Genomic DNA, 11,604 nt, shown 5'->3' with positions numbered 1-11,604 from the left:
CTCTCTGTCTGTCTGTCTCTGTCTCTCTCTGACTCTGTCTCTGTCTGTCAGAGAGTATTTGTGGAGTATAGAACAACGTACATTAATATCTTATACACCATCAAGTCGTGGGTAGAGTGGAGATGGTATAATAACCTAAGGAGGATAGAAGACCCCTTGCTTTGATTATGCTCTGAGTAGCGTCCTTAAGGAACCTTCCACCGCCTTGGCGCTGGAAAGCGTACTGTGAATCGTACGTCTGCTCAGAACGCCGGGGTAGACGTCTTGTCAGGTGGTGACTGGTGCAGTTGTAGCGTGAAAAACTGTTGCCTCCCTATTTGCGCGTGCATGGCTCCCACAGAGTTATATATAACTCTGTGGTGGCTCCTCTTCTCTCTCTCTCTCTCTCTCTCTCTCTCTCTCTCTCTCTCTCTCTCACTGCCTTCCGCTCCCAGTCTTGGTGAGGCGATGAGTTCAGTAATTTCAGTCTTGTCTCCTGCCTTGAGGTGATCTATCTCCTCCACGCTACACGGGAAGCCCAAGGTGAGAAGCACAGCGCCATAACTAAACATTGAGTGTCTTGAGTTGGGAAGAAAGAACCTCAAAACAAAGCAGTGAATGTCTCGAGGTGGGAAGAAGCGTCAAAACAAAACATTGTGTGTCATGAGTTGGGAAGCCCAGTGTTGTGATAAATAGCAAGTGTAAGGGAAGGTGTTATAGATAGGTATACTGAGTGTAAAAACTAAGCGGGTTGGGGAGAGAGAGAGAGAGAGAGAGAGAAGAGGCGGAGCCACGCACGCGCAGATAGGGAGTCAGCAGTTTTTCGGCAAGTGCAGGTGCTGTGACGGAGAGCTCAATTGAGTTTGTGTTATACCTTTGTACGTAGTTTATATTATATCACTGTATTGTTGTTTATGTACTTCAGTTTAATTTTTCATGATTTATGTTAATGGCAAGGGTAGAAGGCTGACTTATACCTGGAATCTACATTTCAAGGGCTTAAGGTCCATATTATCAAAGGTACTGAGCTCCCACTGTGACTCTTTCCCAAGGTCACAGAAAATTAGCCAGGCTTTTATGGGCATTTTCCCCGTTCAAGATGCAGAGGTCCTGTCAAACTATCACCAGCATCACTAAACAGTCCATGAAAATCCCAGCAACTTCTACGAGCGGCCTTTCAAACAGGCAAACTGAAGGGCTGATAAGTTTAAAAATACAGACTTAAGTTTGTTCCACAGTAGAACACAGCACAGCCTTGGGGCCAACCCATACAGGAGGTTGACCTCCACAAGAATGTGCGTCAGTTCATCATGATAGTGATGTAGCTCTCATCCTAATGCATTTGCAGTGTTGTGCGCACTACCTGCTAAAAGTAGTGGCACTACCGCTACCACTACTTCAGTCAAATTGTAGTGGCACTACCGCTACAGCTACTCATTTATAAATGTAGTGCACTGCCGCTACTACTGCCGCTACCGCTACTTGTGAACAATAAGTACTGAAAAAACATGATTCTCTTTTATACATATTGTTACGTTCCACGTCCCTGATAGAGTTCTGAGTAAGTCACTTTACACTTTCTGTACGTGAGGCTAGAGGATTCACTCACCTCCCTCTGCTGTGCTAGTTAACTCTCCCAGTGTTTACCAGTTTCCAAGGCTTCGTGAGCCGTGATCAGGAATATCCACGAGTGACTAATCACTTACTGTCCACAGGTAGATAGGCAGCCACACCTCCAGTCACAGATTCACTACTGAGCGAGCGTTGGTGACTGACAAGAGAAACGGGCCGCGGGTCAGCCCACTGAACTGTACTCGTTTCATTCGCGTTTTCATCACGTACGTAGTTGGTTCACCCCGAGTAGCGAGTAGTGACTAGCCCTACCTAAAAATGTAGCGCCGCTATCGTTTTTGCCGCTCTTTCCAAAAAAGATTGGCACTACCGCTACAGCTACTAAAAAAGTAGCTTCGCTACGTGGCGGCGCTACTAGTAGTGCCGCTACGCTACTGTGCATTTGTGTACTTCAAGTAATTTATGATAGGTCAGTTAGGTAGTTAAGTGTACTTTGTAATATTATAACATTTTGCTTTCTTTATTTCAGGAGCATCTTGAAGTAAAACAACAGAATGGCATCCAGTGAGTACCATTTTACAAATCTTAATAATTTAGACCAGTGGTGCTCAACCTTTTTGGCTGGCAGGGCCACATTAGATGGGCAATGTGTGATGAGGGCCTCGTATTGCCTGTAATGTGAATACGCATAGTAATTAATATATTTTACACACTGATAACACTGATTATGTTGTGTACATACTGTAACCTTCCGGATAGAGTTGTAATCAAAACACTTCTTACATAAATTGCAGGTCATGGGGAAATTAGCAATTATAAGCTACAATAAAGTGAAGACCTACATACGAGCGACAACATTTCGCTGCTGAGCAGGGAGAGGGGAAACGTGGAGCGGCTGCGGTGTGCCGGGAGGGTGGGGGAACTCTATTAGGTAGGGGTCCAGGGGAGGTGGCGTGGAAGACGACGGGTAAGGGGAGAGGGCTAGGAGTGGATGGGCAACGGTGGTGAAGGCCCGGAAAGGAATGGTTGGGTAGGAGAGGGGTAGGGAGCCAGAGACCAGGACTGATTGAGAGGATAAGTGTGTGTGTGTGGGGGGGGGGGGGGCATGAAAGGGCAGGACACAAGCGAAAGGAATAGCGAATCAGGAAAGAATGAAAAAAAAGAAGCTTAGATTAGCCTGTTTTCAAGGGAAAAAAGACAAGGCGCCAAAGTCTCAGCCCAAAAGCCAAGATCTAGTAAAAAAAAGCCAAGGAGTGAAACGCAAGTAGTTACAAATGTACGGAAGTGGGGGTTGCCTCAGCGGGGGGGGGGGATCGGAAGTGGGGGTTCGGGGGTCAGCGGGGTGTTACGGAAGAGGGGGTATCTGGACCCCCGCTACCCGCCCTACCCCCTCCCCTCCCCCCATCTCTTTCACCTTTTCACACCCCTCCCCCTCACCCCCCCTACCCACCATCCCCCCAACCTCCCTCTCTGGCTAGCGTACGGAAGCGGGAGGGTGACGGGAGTCGGGGTGCCCAGCAGGGAGGGGGGGGGTGACGGGAGAGGGGGTACTTGAGGGGTTAAGATAAGATCGTGGGCTCGAATGACCACAAGATTATAATCACGCAAAAGGTTAAAGACATTAGGTTAATGACCAGGCTGGAATATGAATTTACTCTCTAATGAAAGTCCGATAATAAAATAAAAAATCGCCATTGAACGTAAGACTCAATAAATTACTTAAGTTTTTGCTAGGTGTATTGTATCATTATCTTCTTATTTCTCATTTCTTAACTTGTTTCTTCTTATTTCTTTCCTCAACTTATATATATGTATTTTTTTACTCCGGTTATTTGGCGCCATCCAACCCTAAACACTGCAGCACCAAGTCTTTTTTTTCTGATTTTGCATTAATTAATGTCTTATATCTCATTTCTTAACTTCTTTCTTCTTATTTCTTTTCTCAACTTACATTTCTTTATATTTTCTGCCTGCTCTTCGGTGTCATATGACCTTAGACGTTGCCGCATCGAGTTTACCTTTTTCCCTAGGTCAAGACAGCGCTCAAAACGAAGGAAACCCAGAAATACCTCAGTGAGTCAGAGAAGAGAAGGGAGAGAGAGCGATGTGAGAGGGAAAGTGGTACGGAAGAGACGGGGGAAAAGGCATAAAGTGAAAAAGGATCATGTGTGTGTGTGTGTGTGTGTGTGTGTGTGTGTGTGTGTGTGTGTGTGTGTTCCATTCCCCTCTGATTCTTGAGAAATCTGCGGCTAGCTCGAAATTTCGTGGGCCAACTTTTTTAGCCGAATATATGTTCCGAAGTGGAATTTAGTGAGGATTCTTATGGTATCTTCAAATTCCTCATACGTCTATTAATCCCCGAGTTACACCGAGAAAACTGTATTTTTTTCTCTCTAGTCAGGGTAGCCTAACGAATAAAAATCGCTCAAAGCATCTACGTTCCTTAGAAAGATTGCCATATGTTACTATTAATAAACTTATCCCAACAACTGACGCTTCCAAATTTGACGCACTTTCATCGAAAACTTAATTTTTAATCATTTTTTATTCACTTTTATGGCGCGTTTCGCGTCATCGTCCGCCAGAACCTTTTACCCTTGATGACATGCGTCATCGTGCGCGAGAGGGTTAAATAAGTCAGATTTATCTCAAATTCACTGTCTGGGCAGACAAATATTCGGAAAAGAAAAGGCAAACCAGTTTGTAGATATGTATAAATATGCTGTATATTCACGTCCTTATGGATATCTTCTTGTTGATTTGGGTATAAATACTCCTGAATCCCTTCAGTTTCGCTCAACTCTCCCTTCCATCATACCTTTCTCCCTCCCTCTTCTCTCTCCTCCCCCCCTCCCTCCCTCCCTGCGCCTCCTTTTACTGGGACCTGATGTCAACAAGAGCACGTTTTATATATAGAAGGAAGTCATATTGTAAGAACTCACACTGCTTTGAATATAGAACGAACTTACATTAGCTGAAGTCACACTGTTTTCAATAAAGAACGAGCTTACATTAGCTGAACCCACACTGTTTTGTATATAGAACGAACTTACATTAGCTGAACTCACACTGTTTTGTATATAGAACGAACTTACATTAGCTGAACTCACACTGTTTTGTATATAGAACGAACTTACATTAGCTGAACTCACAATGTTTTGTATATAGAACGAACTTACATTAGCTGAACTCACACTGTTTTCAATATGGAACGAGCTTACATTAGCTGAACCCACACTGTTTTGTATATAGAACGAACTTACATTAGCTGAACTCACACTGTTTTGCATATAGAACGAACTTACATTAGCTGAACTCACACTGTTTTGTATTTAGAACGAACTTAAATTAGCTGAACTCACACTGTTTTGTATATAGAATGAACTTACATTAGCTGAACTCACACTGTTTTTAAATATAGAACGAGCTTACATTAGCTAAACCCACACTGTTTTGTATATAGAACGAACTTACATTAGCTGAACTCACACTGTTTTGTATATAGAACGAACTTACATTAGCTGAACTCACTGTTTTGTATATAGAACGAACTTACATTAGCTGAACTTACACTGTTTTCAATATAGAACGAGCTTACATTAGCTGAACCCACACTGTTTTGTATATAGAACGAGCTTACATTAGCTGAACTCACACTGTTTTGTATATTGAACGAACTTACATTAGCTGAACTCACACTGTTTTGTATATAGAACGAACTTACATTAGCTGAACTCACACTATTTTGTGTATATAACGAACTTACATTAGCTGAACTCACACTGTTTTGAATATAGAACGAACTTACATTAGCTGAACCCACACTGTTTTGTATATAGAACGAACTTACATCAGCTGAACTCACACTGTTTTGTTTATAGAACGAACTTACATTAGCTGAACTCACACTGTTTTGTATATAGAACGAACTTACATTAGCTGAACTCACACTGTTTTGTATATAGAACGAACTTACATTAGCTGAACTCACACTGTTTTGTATATAGAACGAACTTACATTAGCTGAACTCACACTGTTTTGTATATAGAACGAACTTACATTAGCTGAACTCACACTGTTTTGTATATAGAACGAACTTACATTAGCTGAACTCACACTGTTTTGTATATATAGAACGGTCTTACATTAGCTGAACTCACACTGTTTTGCATATAGAACGAACTTACATTAGCTGAACTCACACTGTTTTGAATATAGAACGAACTTACATTAGCTGAACCCGCACTGTTTTGTATATAGAACGAACTTACATTAGCTGAACTCACACTGTTTTGATTATAGAACGAACTTACATTAGCTGAACTCGCACTGTTTTGTATAAAGAACGAACTTACATTAGCTGAACTCACACTGTTTTGAATATAGAACGAACTTACATTAGCTGATCTCACACTGTTTTGAATATAGAACGAACTTACATTAGCTGAACCCACACTCCTGGAAGAAGCTAAAATTTTCTAAAGGCTACAATAAAATCAATATGACCGATGAAGATACGGCACGTCACAATGAGCAAACGTACTGTCTTCTCTGTAAATACGGGTTTTAAAAGGTAAAGGAGTAAAACATCATGACCATGAAAAATCAGGAAACAATTACATTGAAGCTTATTGTAATAGATGCAACCTTCAAATGAAAGAAATCACAAATTGCAGCGCACTCTCATTGCACATAATGCGGGTTACGACATGTCGTTAATCCCGCGTGAATTAACGCTACCTGACTTTGAAGATCAAACTAAGAAAAAAACATTCAGTTCACAAATACCATGAAGTCATCATAAGAGATTTATTGATGCGTATGTCTTTATGTCTTGTTCACTCGCGGCTTTAGCGAACCAGTTCATCAGCAATGGGAACGAACCCATATGCACACAACAGATGTTGAAAGATGTGCCAACACCTGCGTTACCATTATTGATCAAGGGAAAGCAGGTTTTTTGTTATGACTATATGGATTCGATGGAACGACTTTCTGAGACACGTCTTCCATCCCGCGAAGATTTTTTCAATTCGCTTCAAGAAGCAGAACTTTCCGAAAGTGATTATAAACATGCTCAGAATGTTTGGAAAGTAGCTGGGTGTCAGAGCCTGATGGACTATTTGTTGCTTTATGTAAAAGTGGATGTTGGCCTTCTATGTGATGTCTTCCTAGAGTGGAGAGGTATTTTGAAAACCCAGTGGAGGTTGGATATTGTAAATTATGTTAGCCTACCAGGATTTGCCTATGACTCTTTTCTGTTAAAAACACAGCACGAATTAGAGATGCTTAGTAGCCCAGACATATATCATTGCATTCAAACAAATGTGCGTGAGGGCTACACAAGTGTTGTGCGTCGTTTTGTACGCATTAATAACATCTACACGAACCCTCAGTTTAATCCAAAATATGATAGAAACACTTTCCTTTCATATCTGACTTCAACAGTCTTTATCACACTGTAATGCAAGAGAAGTTACCATGTGGAGATACGAGAAAACTAGACGAGACATAAATGCACCGGTTTTTGAGCGGGAGGGGGGCTAGGTCAATCAAGCAACCGATGGCGATTTTGGATACCTCATTCAGTGCGATACTGAGGCTGTCTCACGTGAAGTCATTGAGAAAACGGATGACCTCCCACTGACCATTAGAAGACACAATATCATCAATAGAGATATATCGTCAGCCGTACACGAATGGTATGAAGAAGAAAACCGTCCAGTACCGTGTAAGAACATTGTCAAGGTTCCAGAGTTGGGTGCTGTAATCGGAAAGGATAAACAAACAAGATAAATGGTTAGACCAGTTTACTTTAAGTAAAGTAAGAAAACCCCAAAACAGGCCTCACAACCTGAAGTCTCCGACAAGAAGGCTTCAGCACGCCGGACTCAGCAATGACCTGTTGCACGACTTCTTCCTCTTCGGGGCGTCTCGTCCTTTAAGTGGCAATGACGAGGCAGCACAGCTTCGTCCTTGAAGTGGTGTACATGTGGTAGACGAGGGAGGCGCAGGAGGAGAAGGGGCGTCAGGTTCACGGCAGTCACGGGAGTCCAGGGCGTGGAGAGGGGAGAGGTAAGGCACCCAGAACGAGCCCACGGTATCTGAGTTAGCCCGAATGAGAGCAGGGCAGGAGCTATAGCAGAATCAAGTGTTCAGGGCGAGAATCGGCCGCTGTCTGACGAGGAAGACGCGGGCGGCAACCAAGTCGCCTCCCATAGCGGGTTGAGAAGCCTTGGTGGTTCAGTCGACCAAGGCGTCGAACGGCGTCAGGCGAACGAGCAGCGGGAGTGAAGCAGGTGGTTCGCTGCGCCTCGGTAGTTGAACAGCTTCGAACGGCAAGATGCGGGCGGGCGGCAGGAGTGCCCCGGTCGTTCGGCCGCTAAGTTGGTAGTTGCCCTCACACAATCCCCCATACAAGAATCTAATCCAGGTAGATTCCACAAACAACTACCAAGTGGAAAGAAAAAAGAACATAAGCCAATAAACTAAAACAAGGAGGACACTGACGAGGAAACAAAGGAGGAGTGACTTATGCTGGTAGTCTACTCAATAAATCGGGCCCCCCCCCACATCATCCTTCCCGGCCATATGGACGACACGGTACCTGTAGGCCGGTAGACCCAAGGCCCATCTCAACACCCGGACGATGTCCTGCTGAATCGTTAAAGTACAGCCAGGCGAGGTGGAGAATGCATCCCGGTCGTCCATAAGTGGTTCATCGAGGGGAAGTTCTGTGGAGCTGGCGTCAGGTGATGGCTCCTCCACTACGGGAACGGGGCTGACAAGAAGTCCTTCCGTAGCTGGTGGAGACAAGGGTCCAACGAGGTCGATGGCAACTAGGGAAAGTAGTTATGTAACGACAGGTAAGGGTTGGAGGGAGACAGGACGTACACGACCTCTCCCCGACATCCGTTGGCACTTATCACAGGAACGACAGTAAGCACGAATGTCTGCTCCTATACCTGGCCAGAAGAAATCTTGAAAGATCTTTATCTCCATCTTATGACGAGAGAAATGTCCGCCCAAGGGACTCTCATGGGCCGTGGAGAGTATGATTTGACGGGAAACCCTTGGCACAACTAGACAGTGTTGGCCTACCTTGTTAGAGAGAAGGGAGGTGAGGCACTTCCTGTAGAGAAGTCCGTTGCGATACAGGTGCTGGAAGGAGGATCCGTTCCGTGCTTTGTCGACGTGTCCAGATCAGGCTTTCTGCCGTATCGCTGCTAAGGAGGCACAGGAGGCTTGAAGCTGCGCGAAGTCTTGAGGGGTTACTGAAGGAGGTAGAGGTTCGCGGAAGGACATCCGCTTGCGGATGAAGCCTCTTCAACCTACCAGCACGAGTGGTAACGGCGTGTACCTGGATGGCTGTAGGGGACGACGGAACAAGAGGAGTAGAAGTCCCTCGCGGCAACTTTGAAAATGAGGATGTTCTGGAAGACTCAGATTGAGATTGAGAAGAGTCAGGGTCATGGGGATCCCTGACCCCATGGACGTTTCCGATGAGGGCCCCAACAGACTTAATAGGAGCTCGTACCACCTCAGTCCAACCGGTGAAGTAGGGACAGCTTAAGTGGCACCTCACCACGGAAAACTTGTCCACTCGTCCTAGGTAGTCAGCAAGGGAGACCTTTGGACAACTCTCAACATCTACATCAGGTAGTAAGTCTTCAGAGACGATCACACAGGAACAGCCAGTATCCCTGATTATGTCGGAGCTCCAAGACCCGTTAACAGTGCCCGAAACAGAAAACTTCGGGATACTTTTGTCACTAAGGCAAAAGCCTGCCTGATATGATGGTTTAGCAGGTTCGACATCTTTGAAGGCGCGGGGATTCTTCGGGCAGCGCGGACGTAGATGGCCTTCCTCCCCGCATTGGTGACACCTCAGGGTTGCTGTACTGGGCTGGGCAGAAGTTTTGGCGGAGGCTCCCGGAGAGGACTCTGAAGATTTCGTGGGCGAAGCAGCCTAAGAGGGGTCTCGGGAATTAGGAGATGAAGCTTTAGGGTAGGCATCGCGGGATGTTTCGGCCGGCGCTCCTTGAAGAAGATCCTCAAATCTGGGGTGAGATTAGTGAGAAACTGGTCCAGGAGCATAAACTCCCGGAGCTCTTCATAAGTGCAGGGGACGTCAGAGGCTTCCAACCACGCCTGGAACAACCGAGTCAGGTGGATGGAGAACTGCTGGTAGTTTTCCCCAACTCTAATCCTGGCGTGGCGGAAGTCTTGGCGGTAGTTATCTGCCGTTTTGCTGAAGCCCGTAAGGAGAGCTTTCTTTAAAAGAGCGTAATCTTCAGTTATTTCAGCTGACAGGGAAGTATACAATTCAGTGGCCTTACCCGTGAGGAGACAACCCAACCTCGCAGCGTAGCTATCCTTGTCGATCCGAAGAAGTTCAGCCACCCTTTCAAAGCGGACGAGGTAGTTATTGATGTCCTCTCCCTCTTGGTAGGTGGGCAATTTCGATCCTCTCACGTTCTCGCAGGAAGGGGAAGCCGCTTTCCTCTGGGCGACAACACGGGCGAATTCTATTTTTTTTTCCACTTGCATCTTGGCAAGGTGGAAATCTCTCTCGGCAGCCCGTTCTTCCCTCTCAGCTAGGAGACTCTTTTCTTCCCTCTCCCTCTCAGCCAGGAGACGCTTTTCTTCCCTCTCAGCCGCTCGTTCGTCCCCTCTCGATGGCTTGTTGCTGGACGACGTAGCGACCGAGATCCTCACCCTCCAGCCCCAAGGCTACAGCCTGAGCCTTAAATACCTCAAAGCTGGACATAGTTAATATGGACAACACAGCAATAAAGTATAACCCAACAGGCAATGACACCAATAAAGAACAAAAACCCAACAACAAAACAAAACCAAGAAAATGCAACACAGAACCAAAATAAACGAAGAAACAAGAAAAATTAGCAAAAAGCCCTGCAAAAAGGGTACTAAGGGGCGTAGGAGCCCACCCAATATTCAAACGAGTGATTGGATTGCAAGGTCAGCGCAAGGGCTGAAAGAGTGCTATGGCAGCACCTAAATAATCCCACCGTGGGCATGCAACACCCCAAAAGAACGGTGAAGGATTAAGCACTCGCTTCCGGGCCGCAAACAGCAAGTGGCGCGCAAAGGCGACTTAACAAGCCTACCCTTCCGATTAACAGTTGACCCAATCCTGGCGAGGTCGCCACATGTCAAGGTTCCAGAGTTGGGTGCTGTAATCGGAAGGGATAAACAAACAAGATAAATGGTTAGACACCAGTTTACTGTAAGTAAAGTAAGAAAACCCCAAAACAGGCCTCACAATCTGAAGTCTCCGACAAGAAGGCTTCAGCACGCCGGACTCTGCAATGACCTGTTGCACGACTTCTTCCTCTTCGGGGCGTCTCGTCCTTTAAGTGGCAATGACGAGGCAGCACAGCTTCGTCCTTGAAGTGGTGTAGATGTGGTAGACGAGGGAGGCGCAGGAGCGTCAGGTTCACGGCAGTCACGGGAGTCCAGGGCGTGGAGAGGGGAGAGGTAAGGCACCCAGAACGAGCCCACGGTATCTGAGTTAGCCCGAATGAGAGCAGGGCAGGAGCTATAGCAGAATCAAGTGTTCAGGGCGAGGCTCGGCCGCTGTCTGACGAGGAAGGCGCGGGCGGCAACCAAGTCGCCTCCCATAGCAGGTTGAGAAGCCTTGGTGGTTCAGTCGACCGAGGCGTCGAACGGCGTCAGGCGAACGAGCAGCGGGAGTGAAGCAGGTGGTTCGCTGCGCCTCGGTAGTTGAACAGCTTCGAACGGCAAGATGCGGGCGGGCGGCAGGAGTGCCCCGGTCGTTCGGCCGCTAAGTTGGTAGTTGCCCTCACAAACATAAAAATGATTGGAAAACATGTTGCTCAGGAGAAAATGCTGTTTGCTCTGACCCTCCTTAAACTGCTTATTCAACTAGGCCAAGTTGTTAAAAAGTGCATGCTATTTATATGTTTAAGCAAAAGCACTTTCTTGCGGACTTCATTCAGGATAACATAGAAGCCCGCAAAAGTGCAACTTGCCCTATCAAGAAAATTGCAATCAAGTGTATTTCAAAC

General features: G+C 45.9%; 1 protein-coding gene and 1 long non-coding RNA gene across 2 annotated transcripts in view; one reads left to right on the top strand and one right to left on the bottom strand.

The window, feature by feature from the left end:
* The first annotated feature begins 383 nt into the window (after positions 1–383).
* LOC126993961 (omega-amidase NIT2-like) overlaps positions 384–11,604 on the top strand; it is a 63,248-nt gene continuing 52,027 nt past the window's right edge. Inside the window, exons 1-2 of the mRNA XM_050853187.1 lie at positions 384–522; positions 2,081–2,115. Of these exons, the coding sequence (XP_050709144.1) occupies positions 2,106–2,115 (10 nt within the window). The 5' untranslated portion in view covers positions 384–522; positions 2,081–2,105. The remainder of the gene's footprint in view (positions 523–2,080; positions 2,116–11,604) is intronic.
* Positions 7,348–11,208, bottom strand: LOC126993962 (uncharacterized). The gene is made up of 2 exons (XR_007748600.1): positions 10,890–11,208; positions 7,348–7,454 (listed from the first exon to the last, which is right to left on the bottom strand). It is a non-coding gene; the product is annotated as an uncharacterized LOC126993962 (long non-coding RNA).

This window comes from Eriocheir sinensis, unplaced genomic scaffold (genome assembly GCF_024679095.1).
Source record: "Eriocheir sinensis breed Jianghai 21 unplaced genomic scaffold, ASM2467909v1 Scaffold7, whole genome shotgun sequence".
Lineage (NCBI taxonomy): Eukaryota > Metazoa > Arthropoda > Malacostraca > Decapoda > Varunidae > Eriocheir > Eriocheir sinensis.
The sequence above is the reverse complement of the archived record's forward strand: the minus strand, read 5'-3'. Positions and strand labels throughout refer to the sequence as shown.